At 43.9% G+C, this 23,484-nt stretch overlaps 1 protein-coding gene across 1 annotated transcript in view; it reads right to left on the bottom strand.

Moving 5' to 3' along the window:
- The window catches only part of LOC309569813 (olfactory receptor 10A2-like), a gene marked incomplete at both ends in the record, with an annotated part of 50,613 nt that extends 29,817 nt beyond the window's left edge, over positions 1-20,796 (bottom strand). Inside the window, 2 exons of the mRNA XM_082275816.1 lie at positions 17,720-17,736; positions 20,679-20,796. Of these exons, the coding sequence (XP_082131942.1) occupies positions 17,720-17,736; positions 20,679-20,796 (135 nt within the window). The remainder of the gene's footprint in view (positions 1-17,719; positions 17,737-20,678) is intronic.
- Positions 20,797-23,484: the final 2,688 nt, after the last annotated feature.

The following is a 23,484-nucleotide window of genomic DNA, read 5'->3' as shown; positions in this document are numbered from 1 at the left end:
GCTATTTAATCAAAAACCTTTGGGGATCAGTTAAATTGGGGGATAGTCTGTGTTGGTACGTGTGAGAGAGATCCACCTTTCCAAGTTGTTGGGGTTCATCTCATACTTCTGAAGGTTTGAGGGTGCTGCCTGTTCCATACTCCCCCTACTCCTAGCCTTTTAGGGGTACAAACAATAGTAATTGGGGCCTAGTGTGGTTGTGTACGTGTGATATACATACACTTTTTTTGGATCATATTTTCTATTCCGCTATTTAATCAAAAACCTTTGGGGATCAGTTAAATTGGGGGATAGTCTGTGTTGGTACGTGTGAGAGAGATCCACCTTTCCAAGTTGTTGGGGTTCATCTCATACTTCTGAAGGTTTGAGGGTGCTGCCTGTTCCATACTCCCCCTACTCCTCATCTAGCCTTTTAGGGGTACAAACAATAGTAATTGGGGCCTAGTGTGGTTGTGTACGTGTGATATACATACACTTTTTTTGGATCATATTTTCTATTCCGCTATTTAATCAAAAACCTTTGGGGATCAGTTAAATTGGGGGATAGTCTGTGTTGGTACGTGTGAGAGAGATCCACCTTTCCAAGTTGTTGGGGTTCATCTCATACTTCTGAAGGTTTGAGGGTGCTGCCTGTTCCATACTCCCCCTACTCCTAGCCTTTTAGGGGTACAAACAATAGTAATTGGGGCCTAGTGTGGTTGTGTACGTGTGATATACATACACTGTTTTTGGATCATATTTTCTATTCCGCTATTTAATCAAAAACCTTTGGGGATCAGTTAAATTGGGGGATAGTCTGTGTTGGTACGTGTGAGAGAGATCCACCTTTCCAAGTTGTTGGGGTTCATCTCATACTTCTGAAGGTTTGAGGGTGCTGCCTGTTCCATACCCCCCCTACTCCTCATCTAGCCTTTTAGGGGTACAAACAATAGTAATTGGGGCCTAGTGTGGTTGTGTACGTGTGATATACATACACTTTTTTTGGATCATATTTTCTATTCCGCTATTTAATCAAAAACCTTTGGGGATCAGTTAAATTGGGGGATAGTCTGTGTTGGTACGTGTGAGAGAGATCCACCTTTCCAAGTTTTTGGGGTTCATCTCATACTTCTGAAGATTTGAGGGTGCTGCCTGTTCCATACTCCTCCTCCTACTGCTCAACCATCCTTTTAGGGGTACAAACAATAGTAGTTGGGGCCTAGTGTGGTGGTGTACGTGCGAGATACATACACTTTCTTTTTGATCATATTTTCTATTCCGCTATTCAATTAAAACCTTTGGGGATCAATTCAATTGCGAGATAGTCTGTGTCGGTACGTGTGAGATCCACCTTTCCAAGTTGTTGGGGTTCATCTCATACTTCTGAAGATTTGAGGGTGCTGCCTGTTCCATACTCCTGCTCCTACTGCTCAACCATCCTTTTAGGGGTACAAACAATAGTAATTGGGGCCTAGTGTGGTTGTGTACGTGCGAGATACATACACTTTTTTTGATCATATTTCCTATTCCGCTATTCAATAAAAACCTTTGAGGATCAATTGAATTGCGGGATAGTCTGTGTCGGTACGTGTGAGATCCACCTTTCCAAGTTTTTGGGGTTCATCTCATACTTCTGAAGATTTGAGGGTGCTGCCTGTTCCATACTCCTCCTCCTACTCCTCATCCATCCTTTTAGGGGTACAAACAATAGTAATTGGGGCCTAGTGTGGTTGTGTACGTGCGAGATACATACACTTTTTTTGATCATATTTCCTATTCCGCTATTCAATAAAAACCTTTGAGGATCAATTGAATTGCGGGATAGTCTGTGTCGGTACGTGTGAGATCCACCTTTCCAAGTTTTTGGGGTTCATCTCATACTTCTGAAGATTTGAGGGTGCTGTCTGTTCCATACTCCTCCTACTCCTCATCCATCCTTTTAGGGGTAGAAACAATAGTAATTGGGGCCTAGTGTGGTTTTGTACGTGCGAGATACATACACTTTTTTGGATCATATTTCCTATTCCGTTATTCAATAAAAACCTTTCTAGGGCAAGATCTTAATTTACAGAAATATGAGGAGACCGTCAAATAAGGGCCGTGGCCTGGGTCGTGGTGCTGCTGGTAGAGCTCCTGTTGCAAGGAGAGGACGTGGTCGATCTGTGCCAGCTACACGCACAAGTGAAACACCTTCCTCAAGTGTGAGTAGGCGACAGAACCTGCATCAGTATTTGGTAGGGCATCAAACGCCCCTAGAAGTGATGAGGCCAGAACAAGTTGAGGCGATAGTAGATTGGTTTGCTGCTGACAGTGCCTCCAGTTCCTTCACATTGTCTCCCACCCAGTCTACTGCAGAAAGGTCAGAGTTGGCACCTGCAGCCAATGTCCAACCGTCTTTCACCTCACCCCCTTGCAAATCAGGCCAGCAGTCTGAGCCCCAAGCCATACAGCAGTCTCTTATTCTTTTTGAGGACTCTGTCAGCAGGGTTTCCCAGGGCCATCCACCTAGCCCTGCCCCAGAAGTGGAAGAGATTGAGTGCAGCGATGCCCAACCACTTATTTCTCAAGATGAGTACATGCAAGGATCATCGCAGCACGTCTCCGATGATGACGAAACGCAGGTGCCAACTGCTGCGGCGTTCAGCATTTTGGAGACCGACAAGGAGGGCAGGGGTGAAGACTGGGTGGAAGATGATGTGGAGGACGATGAGGTCCTCGACCCCACATGGAATGAACGTCATGCAGGTGACCTGAGTAGTTTGGAGGAAGAGGCGGTGGTCGCACAGAGCCACCAGCACAGCAGAAGAGGGAGCAGGGTGCAGAAGCGGAGCGGCCGTGCCCTAGACACTACGCCCGCTACTGCCCAACGCAGCAAGGGAACGAGCGCACCAAAGTCAGCTCAAAGGAGTTCTCTAGCGTGGAAGTTCTTTAGAAAATGTGCTGATGACAGGACACGAGTGGTTTGCACCCTGTGCAATCAGAGCTTGAAGCGAGGCATAAACCTTCTCAACCTGAGCACAACCTGCATGATCAGGCATCTAAGTGCAAAGCACGAGCTGCAGTGGAGTACACACCTTCAAAACCAAGAAACGTCTCTGGCTCATCCTGCTTCCTCTTCTGCTGCAGTCTCGGCCGCTCCAGCCACATCTGTAGTGATACCGGCACCTGCCACCCCGCAAACAGACGATCTGTCAGCAACACCACCACCTGGGTCACCAACAACCATCTCCACAATGTCCCGTGGAAGCGTTCAGCTTTCCATCTCCCAAACACTTGAGAGGAAGAGGAAGTACCCCCCTACCCACCCGCGATCCCTGGCCCTGAATGCCAGCATTTCAAAATTATTGGCCTTTGAAATGCTGTCATTCCGTCTGGTGGAGACGCACAGTTTTAAAAACCTTATGTCGGTGGCTGTCCCACAGTACGTCGTGCCCAGCCGCCACTACTTTTCCAGGCAAGCCATCCCTTCCCTGCACAACCAAGTGGGGGAAAATATCAGGTGTGCACTGCGCAACGCCATCTGTGCCAAGGTCCACCTAACTACGGATACGTGGACCAGTAAGCACGGTCAGGGGCGTTATATCTCCCTAACGGCACACTGGGTAAATGCAGTGGCGGATGGGCCTGAGGCGGATAGCAATTTGGCGCATGTCCTTCCACCACCGAGGATTGCAGGGCGCTTCAGTTTGCCTCCTGTTCCTAACTCCTCCTACTCCGCTTCCTCATCCTCTACCGCCTCCTCATCCGGACAGCGTAACACCTTCACCACCAACTTCAGCACGGCCAGGGGTAAACGACAGCAGGCAGTTTTACAACTTGCCTGTTTGGGGGACAAACCACACACCGCGCAGGAGTTGTGGAGGAGCATGGAACAGCAGACAAATGAGTGGTTGCTGCCAGCGAGCCTCAAGCCCGGCCTGGTGGTGTGCGATAACGGGCGAAATCTCATAGCAGCTCTGGGCCTAGCCGGTTTGACGCACATCCCTTGCCTGGCGCATGTGCTGAATTTGGTGGTGCAGAGGTTCCTTAAAAACTACCCCGATATGTCAGAGCTGCTGCAGAAAGTGCGGGCCGTTTGTGCGCACTTTCGGCGTTCTCACCCTGCTGCTGCTCGCCTGGCAGCGCTGCAGCGTAACTTCGGCCTTCCCGCTCACCGCCTCATATGTGACGTGCCCACAAGGTGGAACTCCACCTTGCACATGCTGGAAAGACTGTGCGAGCAGCAGCAGGCCATAGTGGAGTTTCAGCTGCAGCACGCACGCGTGAGTCGCTCTGCGGAACAGCACCACTTCACCACCAATAACTGGGCCTCCATGCGAGACCTGTGTGCCTTGTTGCGCTGTTTTGAGTACTCCACCAACATGGCCAGTGGCAATGACGCCGTTCTCAGCTTAACTATCCCACTTCTATGCCTCCTTGAAAAAACAATTCGGGCGATGATGGAAGAGGATGTGGCACAGGATGAGGAGGAGGAGGAGGATGAAGAGGTAACATTTCCAAGGCTTTCAGGGCAGTCATTCGCAAGGGGCTCCGAGGGTGGGTTCCTGCACACGCAAACGCCAGGGACGCAATTGTCCAGCAGGGGCACAGTTCTGGAGGATGAGGAGGATGAGGAGGAGGAGGAGCTGGAGGAGGAGATGGAACCATGTTCACAGCAGGGTGGCACCCAGGCCAGCTCATGGCCATCACTGGTGCGTGGCTGGGGGGATACAGAGGACACGGACGATACACCTCCCACAGAGGACAGCCTTTCGTCGCCTCTGGGCAGCCTGGCACACATGAGCGATTACATGCTGCAGTGTCTCCACAACGACCGCCGAGTTGCCCACATTCTAACTTGTGCTGATTACTGGGTGGCCACGCTGCTGGATCCCCGTTACAAGGACAACGTACCGTCCTTAATTCACTCACTGGAGCGCGATCGCAAGATGCGCGAGTACAAGCGCACGCTGGTAGACGCCATGCTGCTGGCATTCCCATCTGACAGCGGGGCCACAGTGGAAGCACAAGGCAGAGGAGGAGGAGGAGGAGGTCACCAACGCAACCAGGGCACCGCCAGCACCTCAGAAGGCAGGGTTAGCATGGCCGAAATGTGGAAAAGCTTTGTCAGCACGCCACAACAAACAGCAGCACCAGCAGCTCAGATGGAACGTCTTAGCAGGAGGCAGCATTTTACCAACATGGTGGAGCAGTATGTGTGCACACGCCTACATGTAGTGAATGACGGGTCTGCCCCCTTCAACTTCTGGGTCTCCAAATTGGGCACATGGCCTGAGCTTGCCCTTTACGCCTTGGAGGTGCTGGCGTGCCCTGCAGCCAGTGTATTATCTGAACGGGTATTTAGCACGGCTGGGGGCGTTATAACAGACAAGCGCAGCCGCCTGTCCAGAGACAATGTGGACAAGCTCACGTTCATTAAAATGAACCAGGCATGGATCCCACGGGACTTTTCCGTACCTTATGCAGAATAGCAATGGATACCGACCTTACCCACCCATTGTTCCATTTTTGCTCTTTCTCACTCTTTTGGGGTGTACCCTCATTTAAAATTTTTGAAAAGAAGCAGTGTTGGCTACCTCGTCCTCCTCCTCAGGGCCAGATTAATGTAGGGGCTATTGGAGCTGCAGCTCCAGGCCCCTACCTTTTATATAGGCCCCGGGTTGGCCATATTCACTGTTACCGCTCTTCTGTCACTTGTAAACACAGAAGTCTGGCTTCTATGCTTGCTTCCCCAGGCAGCACCCTCAGAACCTCCCCACACAGCGTGAAGGCCGGACAAGGAGGGACAGTTGGCGATGCATGGATGTGTTTATGGGCTTCAGAGACAGCATCCCATGTTGAATTAGGCATGCATGGCTGCACCCTTCCTCCTCTGGGTGCATGGCAAGGCACGGCCCTTAAGGCCCTTCAAAATCCTCAGCACCAAGCCCATGATGCTGTTAATCCGGCCCTGGTCCTCCTCCACCGCCGCTTCCACCTACACCGCCCATAGGTGTGCGCAGCCTATTGCATTAAGGTGTGCACCCCAAAGTTGAAATACACATGCATGTGTTTGCCAGCAGGGAGAGTAATGTATCGGGGCCATGTACCTGTAGGCAAGGAGAAATAGAGCAGAGCAGGTCCCAGGGAGATCTTTCCCATCTCCTCACTGGCAATGCTATGTGCCCTAGGTGATTAGGGTGTGCCCAGGCACACCCAGCACACCCTGTGCGCACGCCTATGTCACCGCCACATCCACCACCACCTCAACCTCCCTCCTACTCCATATGGGCCTCGTCCTTCAGAGATGAAGAAGAACATTGTTTTATTTTTCTGTTTTTTTTTGTTGTTTTAAGTTATTTCCCTATCCACATTTGTTTGCAGAGCACTTGCCATGCTCTTAATTACGTTTTGCTGCCATTTGCAGCACTCTAGCCCTTTCCTTTGGTGTTTTAGAGCCATTTTAGTGCCTTAAAGTTCGGGTCCCCATTGACTTCAATGGGGTTCGGTGTCCGGGAAAAGTTCGGTAAAAGTCCGGGACACGGACCCGGACTTTTTTTTAAAGTTCGGCCGAACCCGTCGAACACGGACATCTAGGTGTCCGCTCAACCCTAGTGTTATCCCAATTTGGCTGCAGAAGTGAAAACACACTTTAGATGTTACCATGTATGTAAAGTTTAGAGCACTCATTCATAGGAAAAAAAAAATCGTACCTTTTATATCTGTATTCCAGTGTTCTCTGAAGACTCCTGTAATGATACCATGAAGGACATTAACTAATTATCTTCATAGTACATCTGAAGAGGTGGTGGCCTTCTTCCTGTTCCTTGCTAACAATTAGCCCCCATTCACACTGATCCGACTTGGACCGCGACTTGGTCAGCCTGACAAGTTGCGGTCCGTCGCGTCCCATAGTGTAGTTCAGGAACGGTTCTAACAGGAGCGACACAAGTCGCTCCGACTTAGAAAAAGGGTCCTGTACTACTTCGGGGCGACCTGGAGGCGACTTGCATAGACATTCATTTTATGAAGTCCGTGCAAGTCACGCCGAAGTCGCACTGCACGTGACTTCACAGGTCGCCCCGAAGTCGGATCGCCATAGTGTGAACGGACCTTTATGCTCTCTTGACATGTTTACATTTAACTTTGGTAATATAATTGCAATTTTTATTTTCACCTTCCTGTTTCTGTCCTGCAATTATCATATCCACCATCTATTATACTGTCCTCATCAAATAGTTGCAATGTTTCCCTATACTTTCTCTACTGTTACTGTTGCCTTCTGCTGCCAAACACTGGCTGACCCAGCTCTTGCTCTTTGCCCTCAACTACTGTATATGTTGCAATGTCTGGACCCTGCAACCCATTATTGGCTTCCGTGCTTACTGTCTTTTGCCTGCTAATGGATGAAGCAAAACCTACATTTCATGTGTCATCTCATGTTCTTCCATTAGATAGTTCCTTCAACTCTGAGTCCACCACTGGATGCAACACGTGTTAATCTGTGTACCATTTGAACATATTCCTCTTGCCCTATGCCTATGGTGGCCACCATTTCTTCCGCCATTAAGACCTTTTCTTTCTTTGCGATTTTGTCAATACATTTCCTAATTGTTCCACTTTGCCACAGCTATCATCCAGTCTTTAAACAGAGGCAAGTATAGCCTGCTTGCTGCAGCCTTCAGACATTCTCAGCCATTATAACATTCCATAGGAAACAGGGATCAGTGGTGTTGGAACCACTTCCAGACAAACCCTTCCAGACCTCTAGAACTCCTCTTCTAATTTTTGGGGGGTAATCATCAAGGCAACTGGATACTGTTCATGATACTCTTTTATTTGCACTAGCATTTATGTTTTCTGGACATTCTTTAGGGGTCGTCCCTTCTTCTTGGTACAAACAGTACTCAAGCAATAGAAAACTGCTTGGACCAAGAAGAAAAAGAAGGGAACACCCAGAAAGTGTTCCCCTAAATAGCTAGTTTTAGTGCAAATTAAAAAAGTATAAAAGACAATACTATTTTTTTTTTTTTTTTGCTGCACATGCACTAATACGGCTGCAATCACCTCAAGGGTTTTCATAATAAAGACAACCCATTTTACATCACTTGGAAGCATGTTGTCTTAACATTTCAGCTCAGCTATCGTTCTTACTATTTTACTACTGACTGGCTGTATGCTTACTTTCACAACTTTCTATATTTGCAAATGGCAATCTTTTTTTGGGCGTGCAGTGGTCTTTTTAAGCTATGTAACCGGTTCTGGACCACCCACCGCATATACAGTGGGTACGGAAAGTATTCAGACCCCCTTAAATTTTTCACTCTTTGTTATATTGCAGCCATTTGCTAAAATCATTTAAGTTCATTCTTCTTCCTCATGAATGTACACATAGCACCCCATACTGACAGAAAAACACAGAATTGTTGACATTGTTGCAGATTTATTAAAAAAGAAAAACTGAAATATCACATGGTCCTAAGTATTCAGACCCTTTGCTCAGTATTTAGTAGAAGCCCCCTTTTGAACTAATACAGCCAGGAGTCTTTTGGGGAAAGATGCAACAAGTCTTTCACACCTGGATTTGGGGATCCTCTGCCATTCCTCCTTGCAGATCCTCTCCAGTTCTGTCAGGTTGGATGGTAAACGTTGGTGGACAGCCATTTTTAGGTCTCTCCAGAGATGCTCAATTGGGTTTAAGTCAGGGCTCTGGCTGGGCCATTCAAGAACAGTCACGGAGTTGTTGTGAAGCCACTCCTTCGTTATTTTAGCTGTGTGCTTAGGGTCATTGTCTTGTTGGAAGGTAAACCTTCGGCCCAGTCTGAGGTCCAGAGCACTCTGGAGAAGGTTTTTGTCCAGGATATCCCTGTACTTGGCCGCATTCATCTTTCCCTCGATTGCAACCAGTCGTCCTGTCGTGCAGGTGAAAAACACCCCCACAGCATGATGCTGCCACCACCATGCTTCACTGTTGGGACTGTATTGGACAGGTGATGATCAGTGCCTGGTTTTCTCCACACATACCGCTTAGAATTAAGGCCAAAAAGTTCTATTTTGGTCTCATCAGACTAGAGAATCTTATTTCTCACCATCTTGGAGTCCTTCAGGTGTTTTTTAGCAAACTCCATGCGGGCTTTCATGTGTCTTACACTGAGGAGAGGCTTCCGTCGGGCCACTCTGCCATAAAGCCCCGACTGGTGGAGGGCTGCAGTGATCGTTGACTTTCTACAACTTTCTCCCATCTCCTGACTGCATCTCTGGAGCTCAGCCACAGTGATCTTTGGGTTCTTCTTTACCTCTCTCACCAAGGCTCTTCTCCCCTGATAGCTCAGTTTGGCCAGACGGCCAGCTCTAGGAAGGGTTCTGGTCGTCCCAAACGTCTTCCATTTGAGGATTATGGAGGCCACTGTGCTCTTAGGAACCTTAAGTGCAGCAGAAATCTTTTTGTAACCTTGGCCAGATCTGTGCCTTGCCACAATTCTGTCTCTGAGCTCTTCAGGCAGTTCCTTTGACCTCATGATTCTCATTTGCTCTGACATGCATTGTGATCTGGAAGGTCTTATATAGACAGGTGTGTGGCTTTCCTAATCAAGTCCAATCAGTATAATCAAACACAGCTGGACTCAAATGAAGGTGTAGAACCATCTCAAGGATGATCAGAAGAAATGGAAAGCACCTGAGTTAAATATATGAGTGTCACAGCAAAGGGTCTGAATACTTAGGACCATGTGATATTTCAGTTTTTCTTTTTTAATAAATCTGCAACAATGTCAACAATTCTGTGTTTTTCTGTCAGTATGGGGTGCTATGTGTACATTCACGAGGAAGAAGAATGAACTTAAATGATTTTAGCAAATGGCTGCAATATAACAAAGAGTGAAAAATTTAAGGGGGTCTGAATACTTTCCGTACCCACTGTATACTGCGGCAGGCAGGCCCTCCTGCGCGAACCGACATAGGGCTACGTCGTTCGCACACCTGCAGCTAGGCTGCAAGCGCGTACCGCTGACGGCGTGCTCCCACCCTCACTCGGCAGCGGGGACTCTGATGCACGGGGCAGGCGGCTCTGATTGCCGCCTGCCACCCGCGATCGCTCCCCGCTGAGTGAGAAGAACGCTCAGCTGTTGTAAACACAGCTGACCGTTCTTCTCTCTGGAATGATCACAGAGCTCCTGTAATCCTTCTATATAGGATCACAGGTCTCTGTGATCATGTCACAAGCCACGCCCCCATACAGTTAGAATCACTCCCCTAGGCTCACATTTAACTCCTTGATCACCCACAGTGTTAACCCCTTCCCTGCCAGTGTCATTAATACAGTAACAGTGCATATTTTTAGCACTGATTACTGTAGTAATGTTACTGGTCCCCCCAAAAGTGTCAAAAATGTCAGTTAGGGGTCCAATCTGTCCACCGCAATGTTGCAGTCCCGCTAAAAATCGCAGATCGGCCGCCATTACTAGTAAAAAAAAAAAAAAAACAAATTATATAAATCTTTCCCGTAGTTAGTAGACGCGATAACTTTTGCGCAAACCAATCTAGATACGCTTATTGCGATTTTTTTTACCAAAAATATGTAGCAGAAAACAAATTGGCCTAAAAAGTTAAAAAACTTTGATTTTTAATTTTTTTTTTTCTTGGGAATTTTATATAGCAGAATGTGAAGAATATTGTTTTTTTGTTTTTTTTCAGAATTGTCGCTTTTTTTTTTTTGTTTTTAGCGCAAAAAATAAAAATCGTACAGGTGATCAAATACCACCAAAAGAAAGCTCTATTTGTGGGAAAAAAAGACATCAATTTTATTAGGGTAAAGCGTCGCACAACCACGCAATTGACCATTAAAGTAATGCAGTGCCGAATAGGAAAATATGGCCTGGTCATTAGGGGGATAATCTTCCGGTCCAAAAGTGATTAATAAAAGTGTGAGAATGGATCTGGGGTCCAGAATGAGAATTTTGCTGTGGAAGAACTTGGCTTTGGTGAGTCGGACAGATCGGACCCTTGACTGACATTTTTCTACACTTTTGGGGTTACCAGTGACATTACTACAGTAATCAGTGCTATACATATGCACTGTTACTGTAAAAATGACACTGGCAGTGAAGGGGTTAACTTTTTTGAGAGGGAGGGGATAGGTGTGTCCCTAGGGGCGTGATTCTAACTGTGATTGGTTGTGGCTTGAGGTGTAAGAACGATCCTACATAGTAGAACCGTATGATCACTATTCTTAAACAGGGGAGAGTGACAGGTGGCTTTGTTTACATTAGCCGCCTGCCTTTCTCCCGGTGTAACGGACGATCGCGAGTGCCCGGCGGACATCAGGTCCACCGGGCACACGCGCAGGGGCGTCCGTGACCAAGCGGGAGCGCTCACCCGGCGGCGCACGCTCGCTCCCCAGAGCCTCACAGGCTAGTGACGTTACTGACGTACCCATACGTCACTTTGCCTGTGAGGGGCTGACCGCTGCAGTATATGTACTTGTGGCGGTCGGCAAGTGGTTAATATACAGCTGCACTCAAAGGCATGGAAAAAAAAGAAAAGCTGGCATTTTTTATACCTTTTTTTTATGAGGCCATAAATTCTTAGTCCTCATGCACATTTGGCTTTAAATATACCACTTTTAGGAGTGTTTGAGTTTTTTTCTGCTGGTAAGCAACCCTCAATGTTGGCTTATGTATCCATGCACACATAGACATTTACAGGTGTTTAGAGGCAAAAAAAATAAAAACATGCATATTCAGGAGCAGCAGTGTTTTGGCAGCATGAAATGCTTGATGAGCCTAAACGTGTGTAAATGCATTTAAATGCACATTAACACTGGGTGCATTAAGCACTTGAGCAATAATCCATTTCAATGGTCAGATTAAATTATTATTCTGGCCAATGAAATAAAGTAACACCCATGCGCTTGAGGCACCTAAAATCAAAGAACAAACACGAGAGCGCACCAGCCTAGTGCGTTATCTTCGATAAAGGTTTTATTGAATAAAAGGTATAAAAATACTCACAAACAGATTCTTGGTAAAAGCATATCAAATGGATACAGTGCCATCCACATCAGAACCAGAAGGTATAGCATATGAGCAAGGTATGAGCCTAGCTTCAGAGGACGCTATACTTTGTGGTTCTGATGCAGATGGCACTATATCCATTTGATATGCCTTTACCAAGACGCTGTGAGTATTTTTTATACCTTTTATTCAATAAAACCTTTATAGAGGATAACGCACTAGGCCGGTTCCCCCTTGTGTTTTTTCTTTGATTTTAGTGGTCTCAGACTACCCTGGTCTTGAAAAGGGGCTGCAAGGCCGAAGTATCCAAGCAAAGCCAAGTAGAAAGTCTTTGGTAGCCGCATGAGTGTGGCTGGATGTGGTTAGAAGATTACCTCCCAGAGCGCAGGAGTTAGGTGTTTTGCACCAATTTTTTGTTGTGGTCTGCTTGAGGCACCTAAACACATTTACAAAAAGGCTTAGCTTTAGGTGCCTTTGCCATGCCAGAAGAATGGCTTGCCCAGTGTGCATGAGGCCTTACTCTATTGATATAAGAGCATAGTAGCAAATTTTGTAAGCAACCATTCTAAGTTATTTACTAGACAAAATAATTTACCTTGAGTCTCAAAGCATTTCGATATTTTTTTATCTCAAGTTATGCATTGACTTTAAATATGCAACTACATATGGATATTGTGGAATGGGTATTAGATTTGATTTTAACAGGATTTTTCTCTATGGTGTTTTAACTTTTGTCTTTGTGGGTAATAATAATGAGAGCAAATGAATAATTTTCTACAATATTTTCTAGTGTTACTTTCTTCAAAATGTATATCCAGTTTAGTCTGCTGTAGTCTAATTTACAAGTGAGTTTTAGAAGTGAGTGTCACTGACTTCGGACTTTGGAGAAATTTGCTATTTACCTTTGAAATTCTAGCCAATGCATAAAATCAGTTCATTTTGTCACAAGTAATCCTTGAATATATTGAATGCCTGGTATAAAGGCATGCAAAGGAATTAACATTGAAAAAGTCTTAATACCGCTACCAATGTCCAAATGCTTGCTTGTACTGAAGTAAAAATAATAAAACTACAACTTAAAAAAAAATTAAAAGTTAGTTTGTCGTTGCATGCAATCAAGGTTCTGCTAGCCCTTTTGCCACCACCAACAGCTGTTGGTAAATACGCTTGTTCACAGAGGTATAAGTAAACTCGGGATTAAACAATAACTCTAAAGCAGAGTTGACTTTACTTATTGTTGAACTATTGTTGCTTTATTGTTTTTTTTTTTTTTTTTCTCCCTTTGTCATTTTTACCTTTGTTATTTTTACCTTTGAAAATCAATAAAGATATGTTATAAAAAGAAAATAAAAGAAAATAAAAATAAAACAAAAATAATTACCTGTCTGTACCGAACTAAGCTCTTCTCTACATGCTGGTCGAATGTTGCCTTATTGTTGAACTATTGTTGCTTTATTGTTTTTTTTTTTTTTTGTTTTTGCCTTTGTTATTGTTACCTTTGGAAATCAATAAAGATATGTTATAAAAAAAAATTTAAAAAATAAAACAAAAAAAATGACCTATCTGTACTGAACTAAGCTCTTCTCTACATGCTGGTCGAATGTTGCCTTATTGTTTTTTTGTTTGTTTTTCCCTTTGTTATTGTTGCCCTTGAAAATAAAATAAAATATGTTATAAAAAAAAAAAATAAAAATAAAAGCAGAGTTGGAAGAGTTTTTAACCTCTTTAATCCATGCACTGTGAATATCATTACAGGTGCAAATCATATAATTTTCCTCAGTAATACAATAATGTAAATTAAGCCGGATACAGAAAACCAGTGAAATACATATGGGACAAAGCTTCTAAACTTACTTCAGAGCTATTTCCCATTTTCCATTAAAGGGGATGTTGGTGAGGCCTAAGGTATGATCTGCTGATGAATGAGTATTCAAATAAGTATGAAACCAGAATCTTTAGACTCACATATATATCCTTTATAAGAGTAAATGCAGCTCCCAATTATCATGTGTGTTTGATAATTGTAAGATTGCTTTCCCATTGAGATTTGACGACTGAGAAAAAGAACCAGCAAAATCCAATGTGTATGAAGTTTTTTTTTTTCGCTTCAGTGAAAACATTTACATCATAATTTAAACTTTGAGTATATTCTTCTAGTGTAACCACTTGATTTGCATTAGTTACTATTGCAAATGGAAATTTAGGATGTGGATATCTACAGTCATGTGGAAGTTTTGGAAATTCATACCAAAATTCTTGTGTCATTTTACACTGTGGTGACATTCAGTAGATTTTTCTATGCCTGTTTGCAGCTTTACCAGCCTCCCCCATTCCACACTAACATTCAGTTATTGAATGTAAAAATCAGAAACAAGCTGGACACATCTCACTGCTCCAGTCAGGGCTGCCAATAAGGGGGTACAGCCAGCCCTCCCATACCGGTCCCATCAGGTCAGCAAGGGGGCCCAAGAGAGTAATGGAAGGCTGGCCGTAGCCTCTATATCACTGACCTGTCCTGTGACACTGTAGGGGATGGTGGCAGGCAGTAGGGAATTCTACAGTGTAGAATGGGTGCTTCCAATGGGAGACTGCAGTGGCCAATAGAGATACCTAAGGTCAGGGCCGGAACAAGGGGTGGGCAGGAGGAGAAGTTGCCCTGGGCGCAATGGTTTATTGCAGGGTTGGGTGGTCATCTTGACCCTAACCCCAAGGGAAGGGGGGGTGCAGTTTGGCATCCTTGCCCTGGGCGCTGGATGACTTTGTCCCGGCACTGCCTAAGGTGCTTGGTTCTCAGCCTGCAACCAATGAGTTGAGTAAGTATAGCAGAACTGCATCTGCACCTTGCTCACAGCACACCAGAATTTTGCTGCTCAGCTGACAACATATATTTATCTTTCATCAGCCTCTAATGGACTGGGACCACTCCACAAAATAGCTATTCTCCTAAAATGTATTTGCTCTACTGTAACCTCTGTCAGTGCAATAACGTTTTATGATAAACCACCAAGCCAGATGACCATTTTTTATCTGGCGCTCCCCCATATTTACCCAAGTCAATCCAGCTGAAATGACATTTAACCTTATATTAGGAAGGTAGCTGCCACAGGATCCTAATAGAATCCACTACCACTGTCCACTTTTGGGGACAAACTCCCCAGAAAAGTCCCTTAGTATAGCAATCACATAGAGAGCCACCAACAATTTGCCAGATGCTTCACCAGGCCAGCATGGTCATCTACACACTCTAGTCCCTTCAGCCAAAGAGAGCATGCTGGACATAGCCAGAAGTAGCAAGGAACTAGTGCTAGGCATTTTAACATCAGATTCTGGGTGTGTTTGATCATTTCATTGAATCTGTTTCAGCTGATATGTTGCCTGCCTACTTATACGGCTCTCTCACCGATTTCCCACTATTGGTTATGAGTAAGCGATCTGTAGAATCGGGAAACACATCAACCTGTCCCATGTCTGTGTGATGCACTGTATGTATTCAAGTTTTATGGGGAATAAAACACTTCCATTTTCATCAACTCCTGAGTGCGGTCAGACTTTATCTTTGATTAGTAGCAAGGAACTTACATGTGTGAAGAGTGAGCAGAGGAGTCAGGGGGAGGTGAGTACTATTGACATATACTTACAAGAGATATTTCCACCCATAGAGAGGCATATCTGAACCACATTTTATTGCTTCTGAATCAATATTTAGATAAATATGGATATCCCTGTTGACTGAGACTACAAGACTGGGGGCCCTGTCAGGTGGACTGTATGAGGACCCATGATATCTAATGGCAGGCCAGGTTTCAGTATTACTCCATTACGAGCTCTTCAGTCTTACACACCATCAACACTAATACATTTTTAGTACTTTGCTGTGTTTCACCATTACACTGCTATAAGTTTGTTTTTATGTTTCATTCATTTGTACTACAGCCACTAAGAAGTATTTTCTAAATGGTATCACTAGCCCCTAGCAATTCTTATCACTGTTCCTCATCTCTAGTGATAGTGGCGACAAGTATGACAGAGGTAGTCTTTGTTTTTACATTTTAGAGGATATTTATTACTGAGAGTCAGTGGCGGCCCTATCCATGCATCTGGCCCCCTAATATACATGCAGGGCGCCGGACGCATGGACTCCAATGGTTTTTTTTTTTTTTTTTAAGCATGTGATTTGAGCCAGAGGCTCTAATGGGCTTCAAAAAAGGGTGGGCTTGGGGCGTAGAGCACTGTGCACTGAGCACACCCAGTTGTGTGACAATAGCAAATGAATATTCGCTATTGCCACACTGATTTTCCTCCTAGCCAATCAGGAGTCCTGAGACCCGTTTCCTGATTGGCCGAAAGAAAAAGCCATGCTATTTGCAAAGGAGCGGAGGAGGAAGAGGGAGGAGAATGAGTGGGAAGCCACCTCCGCTGCCTGCCTAGGGTGAGTGAGCCGGCGACCGGGGGATAGGGGGGGGGGCAGTGCGGACTGGAGCTGGTGTTGTCCGGGGGGGTATGGTGTGGTCCATCCGCTGCCCCCCAGCCCATGGAGCACCATCCGCCACTGCTGAGAGTCCATTATTGACCAATATTGTAAATGATAAGGACAGATTTTTTAGAGTCTCACATAAGGGTTGATTTACTAAAGGCAAATAGAATGTGTGCTTTGCAAAGTGCAGTTGCAAGAGCAATTGCTTCAGAGCTTAGTAAAGGAGCAGAAGCTGCTGACTTCTATCATCCAATCATGTGCAAGCAAACATTTTTTTTTACTTTTCCATGCATGTGTTTGGGTATTCTTTTTAAAGAGAAGCTTTCCTCATCTTCTAAGTCCTGGAGCATCTGCAAATGCAGAGTGTACCTGCACTATGCAAACTAAACAGTCTATTTGCCTTTAGTAAATCAACCCCATAGTGTATTGCATGTCTCTATTGGCTTGCTGAAACCCCCCCCCCCATGTTGATGGGTACAAGGGCCTCATCCCCACGTCCCTGGGCTGTGGTTGTGGGGGTCTGTGAGTAGGGCGCTTTTTGGAATCTGGAAGCCCCCCAGATTCCGCCCCCCCCCATGTTAATGAATATGGCTACTAATTCACAAAAAAATTGTAAAAAAAGTAGTAAAATCCCACAGACAATTTGTTGAAAATTCCTTTATTAAAAAATAAAAAACAGTGTCCCCCGATGTAGACCCATAGCCAATAATGCTGCCCGCTGCACCACCAACTCGAAGAAGAAAAAAAATTTCTCCGTCGTCCAGTAAGGAAAACTACCGAATGCCTGGATTCCTGTTTGAGAGTCCTTATATATATAAAGGTAGGGCCACCTAGTGGCACTGTCCCCTGTGACATCATGGACCCAGCATGCACTGCTACCTGAGGTCACAAGGGGGGCCCTTACCTATATAAGAACTATCAAACAGCAAGAACAGCATTCGGCAGTTTGCCTTACTGGACAGTAGAACAATTTTTTTTTTCTTTTTCAGGTCGGCGTGATTGATGATGGATCTACATTGGGGGACACTGTTTTTTTTAATTTTCAATAAAGGTATTGTCAAAAACTATTTCTGTGTTTTTTAATTTTTACTTTTTAACACATTTTTTGGTGATTGGGTAGGGGTACTATGTACCCCCTATGTACTATGTATGTATTGCAAGCTTTGCATGAGGGGACAGACAAGGACATCAGGCACCGCCAGCAACCTTACCTGTGCAATACTCAAGAAACAACACTTCCCAGCATATGTTATCCATAACACAATTCACTAAATACCTTGTGGTTACCAGAGACTTAAAAAGAACAAAAAAATGAAATGTTAAAAAAAAAAACAAAACAAACAAACAGGAGAAAGTCCCTAACAAACTAAAACGAACACCCACCCATGTACAAACTATAAATGATAAATAATATTCACTTCCACAAAATCCAAATAAAACCACCTATAGAAATTCACCAACAAAAAAAAAATAAAAAATGAGAAGAGGACAAGGCATCCTCTTTTCTTAAGTGAACCAAATATTCTGCAAGTGCCCTCTTTTTATAATTTTTTTTCGCCTCTTTATTTATTGAATTGATATTTTGCCAAAAATATTGGCACCATCTAACCCTAAAATTTTGGAAATAATTCCTTCTGAACTGCATATTACATACAGACGATCACCTTCATCTAAATTCGTTTCTAGTGTGTTTAGCTCATCTAAACATCACAATTCGAGATTTTTGAGAGGTACTTTTCCATGTGAGACCTGTAATTACTGTAAATTTATATGTCCTGATAGGAATCCTATTTTACCTACTGGTCATACCTTTATTCCTAAAGACTCTGCAAACTCGGGGTGTTGTATACATTATGACTTGTCCTTATGGATCTTTCTATATTGACAAAAGAATAAGAGAGCTATGGAGAAGGATATATGAACACATAACAGCTGCCACGACAGGGAACGTCTGTTACTGTACAAGTACATAACTAAACATATGCCCCATCTATGCTCCTGAGTGCTGGACCAAGTGTTTCCTGACACCAGAGGTGGAGACTGGAACAAGCATATTTTACAACGAGAATCCAGAGAATTCATAGACTTAGGGCCACCCAATAGGTTTCATAATTTTTATTGCTTTTTTATTTGTTGTGTTTATTAATTGTCAATTGGATGCATGTCCCTTTTAGGATTTCCCTGGTTGGCTCTGATGGACGACCAGCATGTCCAGCCCCTACACCATGGACCTTGATCCAAAGGAGTGAGGATTTGCTATTTGTCATCTGTTTCCCACATGGTGGCTCTAGTCCATTCTTGGCCACCTGTTTTTACATTTTGTATGATGCAGATTGGCCTTTTGGTGTTCTGGTGGTCTTCCCTCACTTGTGATGGCCAAATTTCTATGGTTTGGCGCTTTTTCAATTGACATGGACCATGCCAGAAGTGATGCAGGCACTTCGCCGGTGCCTCTGTTGGGTTTGGATGTGCGGCTTTGCAGTGACCACAAGCAGGGAATGCAGGAGGGAGGTTCCTATTTTTTGTTCCTCCCATTGCCCTGCTGTTTTATTTCAGCCCAATAATCCAGTGCTATGGTGGGAATTACCGCTGGGTTCTGATTGGCATCAGCTGATTAGTTGGAGTCGGACTATATGTTGCCTGCTTTGTTTCCTATAGCCATTGCTGTGTGTGCTAGACTGTTTTCAAGACCATTGTGGTTGTCCCATGACATGTTTTCATGTCTTCACCATTCATCTTTATCAGGTAGATGGGTTGGTCATTATATTTATATACATAGAACCCTTTGCCCGGATACAGCGTGTTCCCCTTTGGGGGTGTCCGGACATGGGGGGAGCCACCAATGCCCTTGAAGGTGCCTTATCCGTTGCACACCCAACCTTGGTGGAAGTCGCAACGTTTTTTTGCTTACGTGTTCTCCCCACGGCCCTGCACCAAGAGTATGGGAACCAAGATTGTCCTCACCTTACTAAACGGTTTACACTGCCTGACTTGTGATGATCTTGTATACTCCTGTACTTCACTGTATGATTGTGTCGTGGTTTGTTCACTCAACCCTATTCACTGTGCGTACTGTTGCTGTTTCCCTTGTTTTTCTTTTTGATGCATTTTGTACTTCCTAAAAGTGATGTTCACTTGTTATGTCATTCCATTTTACCTCAATAAAATGTTTTGGAAAATATTTATATACATAGAAACATTTTCTTTTTTTTTTTGTTAGGGGTTGAGAACTTAATGAGCCCTACCTTTGAAGGTTTTCCTTCTGTATACTAGGTATACTTTAATTTATACTAGGTGAGCCTGTTTGGGGATTAATGCTCCTCTAACACTCCCTTAATATCATGCAGATACAGTTGTATCCCAACTCCATACTTATACGTTTCTTGCTAGGCTGTCATTTTGCCATTGGCTTTAGGGTGTGGCAGGGCCCAGCATCTGTTGCATTACATCAGGCCTGCATTCTAGGGTTTTCCTTGGACTTGGATCCTCTCTTTTTATGTATGTATTAATGGGGTCTGTGTAACTAATACTTAGTTGGTTTACAATTGCTTTTTTCCTTTTATAATGTCCTCTGAATGTTGCTGGAATGCTGGTATTTATTTATAATCATATTTCAGACTGTGCTATTTATCTCCTGATGAAGTCTCTGTAGTTGAAAAACATTGAGGTGTTTTTTACGGACTGTCATTGAAGACATTATCATTTGATGGAATATATACATGCTATATAAACCCTTGATGTAATTGATTGCAATCTTTTATACTGTGCTGTATCTTTTAATTCTATTGAATTAAGAGCTATTTTTATAATTTCCTACCTACCTATATAAAGTCTCACTCCATGTTTGTAGAGCATGAATTTTTAATGTGTTTGCATCACATAAGAAAAAATCTTGGCTAGTAATGAGTTTCTAAACGCATCTCAAATGTGCTGAAAAAACCATAGGAGCATTTGTGGCATTTGTGGCACATTTGCAGTGCGTTTACATTGACACCAATGGAAGTATTTCGGAAGTGGTACAGCCTGGCTGAACCTATGATTGGTTACTTTTGATGTGACGCTAATGTGACCAAGTGAAAAACACTGAATGCTGCAATGCACACAATTTTGACAGGCGTTAGTGGAGCTTCAAAACCGCTTACGCTTTTGAAGCTAGTGTAAACTTAGCCTAACGCAGTGAGACATAAAGAAGAATTACCTGCTCCTGCTATATTCTTTACTTTTTACAAAATTACCTTTAACAGATGTCTTTTTCTCTGACTTTTGCATGTATTGATTCTGTGCTGGGGTGCTTCCGAAAATAAACCTGTCATTGCTGACTTCTAATTCTGCCAATGCTCTTTGTCTGGCCATCACGCTAAACCTCTGACTTCAATATTTTGAGTAATAATGTAGAACAAATATGCAGATACTTGGGTCTGGTGTGGTCTAATGCTGATGTGAGCAGGCCCGTGTGACTTACCTGACGCTCCTCCACCCTGACAGCTAACCGGTGTGTCTACATGGTGTGCCCGGGGATCAGGCGAATGACTGCCTGCAGCACGATGCAGTGTGGAGCGGCGGTTCAGAAGCTGGAGACCAGAGGGACGGTGTTTGGCGTAACTGGGCTGTTCAATCAGCCTGCACTACTGGGTTCTCATGTCAGTCTGTGCCTGAAGCCAGCCAGCCATGATTGGCGGCCTCCCTCGGGTCCTGGTGGCTCAAAGCGGCTCTAGTTGGTCTTCCTCAGCTGCAATTAGAGGGCTTCGGCCCTCATCGGTCTGCCCTGGACCCTGCAAGTTTGCTTTAGCCTTGGATGGATGATATGTCTTTATTAGATTCTTATCAGATCTTGCTGAATTTGTTGAACTGCTGTCCTAGAGCTCTTAGCCATTGCTGGTGAGGGCTGACTGATTGCCTATGGTGCTGTTGGAACTCTGGAAGAATACCTGTGTTTTATTAGTTCCCTCCTGGTCGCCCTTATACATATCAACTGGCATAGATATGTAATTTTTTTTTTCTGTAAATTTGTTGACAAACTGATGCTCATTAAACCAAAGGGATGTTTGCCATTATCCCTGAAAACCTATTAAAAAGAACTAGTATCCTCTTTTTTTTACATATGAAATAATAAATATGTAAAAAAATGTAACATTGTTTCTTCTATTATTGCCGAAAAAATCCCAAAAAAAGAGGATACTAGTTCTGTAAATTTGTTGAAACATTATTGAGAGATAAAGGAGGAGGAGGAACTGTTAGAATTTGTCTTTGTTATTCTCTGACCCCCCCCCCATTTTTACTGTTAAGCTGAAAATGATGACGAGAAAAAAGGGGGATATACCAGCATCACAGGATGTCACTAGCTTACAGTCCCAAAAGGCGGCCAAGGAAAAAAGCAAGGAAGTGGCAGAGAAACTGGAGAAATATGCCCATAATTTATCTCAGAACACCGGGAAGCGACAACAACTAAAATTATCCTCACCACTCTCCTTAGCTCTGAAAGGATCAAGTCCACATAGTAGACCTCCTAAAGCAGCGTCAGCACCTTGCACCCCAATCCTAGCGGGCCCAAATGATCTCTCTGGCCTGGAAGTTTCATTTGCAGAGGAACCATCCTTGAGAGAAGTATTGATGGCGGTTAATGGGTGTAAATCTGCCTTGTCAGAAATGAGAGACCAACTGAAGGATATTAAGGAGGAAATGTCATTTGTAATACAGGATTTACAAAAAGTGTGTGAGCGTACTACAGAAATGGAGAGCAGAGTAAGTTGGGTTGAAGATGGACTAACACCTATGAAACAGGAGATTGAACTCTTAAAGGGAACAGTCAAAAGGCAGAATGATAGATTGGAAGATCTAGAAAACCGGCTAAGGAGAAATAATATTCGAACAGTGGGTCTACCAGAGAGAAGTGAAGGAACAATATGACAGATTTTTTGGAAAGATGGATCCAAGAGATTTTTGGAAAAGAAGAATTCTCCCCCATGTTTGCAATTGAAAGGGCTCATAGAGTCGTGTTGAAAACCCCTCCCTTGGGTGGGATACCAAGGCCTGTGCTTATGAAATATTTTTTTTAAGGACAGAGAAACAATATTGCAAAAAAGCAAGAGAAATGAAAGACGTAAGACTTAATGGGGTGAACATTTTTTCCAGACTCAGCAGAAATACAGAGAAGGAGGGTGAAATTTAAAAATATCAAGAGGCGCCTGCAGCAGTTAAATGTGCAATATGCCATTTTATACCCGGCATGACTGTAAGTTGTGGCAAATAGTATGGTTCTTTTTATTTAAGATGCGCCTGCCGCAGCCGCCTCTTGGTTGTAAAAAATTAGCATACTATATAAATATTTGCAGAGGCCAGGTAAAATCTTATACATGGTTCACCTTTTTCTTTTTTGTTTGTTTAAATAGGAGCATCAGAATGGAGTTACAGGTTAGAAGGTGTGATTGTTTTGAGAGTTGCAAGTGTTTAGGCACTGACTATGGTATTCTTTGCAGGTAGAAATTCTGATATTCACACAGGAAGATTAGGGGGTCACAATCAATGCTCCTTGCCTTTGTTCTTTTTTGGAGGGGGGGGTGGGGATGGAAGGGAGGGGGATTGAAGGGGAATTAAAGGGAGGGGTTTTTTTTCTTTGGGGGGAGGGGGTCAAAATAGAGAGATGGGAATGGAAAAAACAGACACAGTTATTTGGTACTGAAAAGGTACAGTACACATTGGGAAAATTGCTTAATAGGGAGGGATATTGTATATAAAGCACAGAGGTTATGGGTTAAAGGAACATGGCATATGGCCTCTATTTACACAGGGTGGCTCACAAATTTATACGCACATTAATTTTATTATTTTTTTGAGTAAAAATGAATGAAGGAATTACAATTTGCTCATGGAATGTGAGGGGATTGGGCCATTTATTAAAAAAATAGCTTCAACTTTTGGAGTAGCTGTCCTTTGCCTATAAGAGACACATTTAACAAAAGAAACTGGGAAGAAAATTGTAATCCAGGTGTGGTAGTGGAAAGCACACAGGAAAGGGGGGGAGGGAAGGTAGCGAAATTGAAA

Source organism: Pelophylax lessonae (genome assembly GCF_965119305.1).
Source record: "Pelophylax lessonae genome assembly, chromosome: 13".
Classification (NCBI taxonomy): Eukaryota; Metazoa; Chordata; class Amphibia; order Anura; family Ranidae; genus Pelophylax; species Pelophylax lessonae.
Note: the sequence above shows the minus strand (reverse complement) of the source record. Positions and strands in the feature narration are given on the sequence as shown.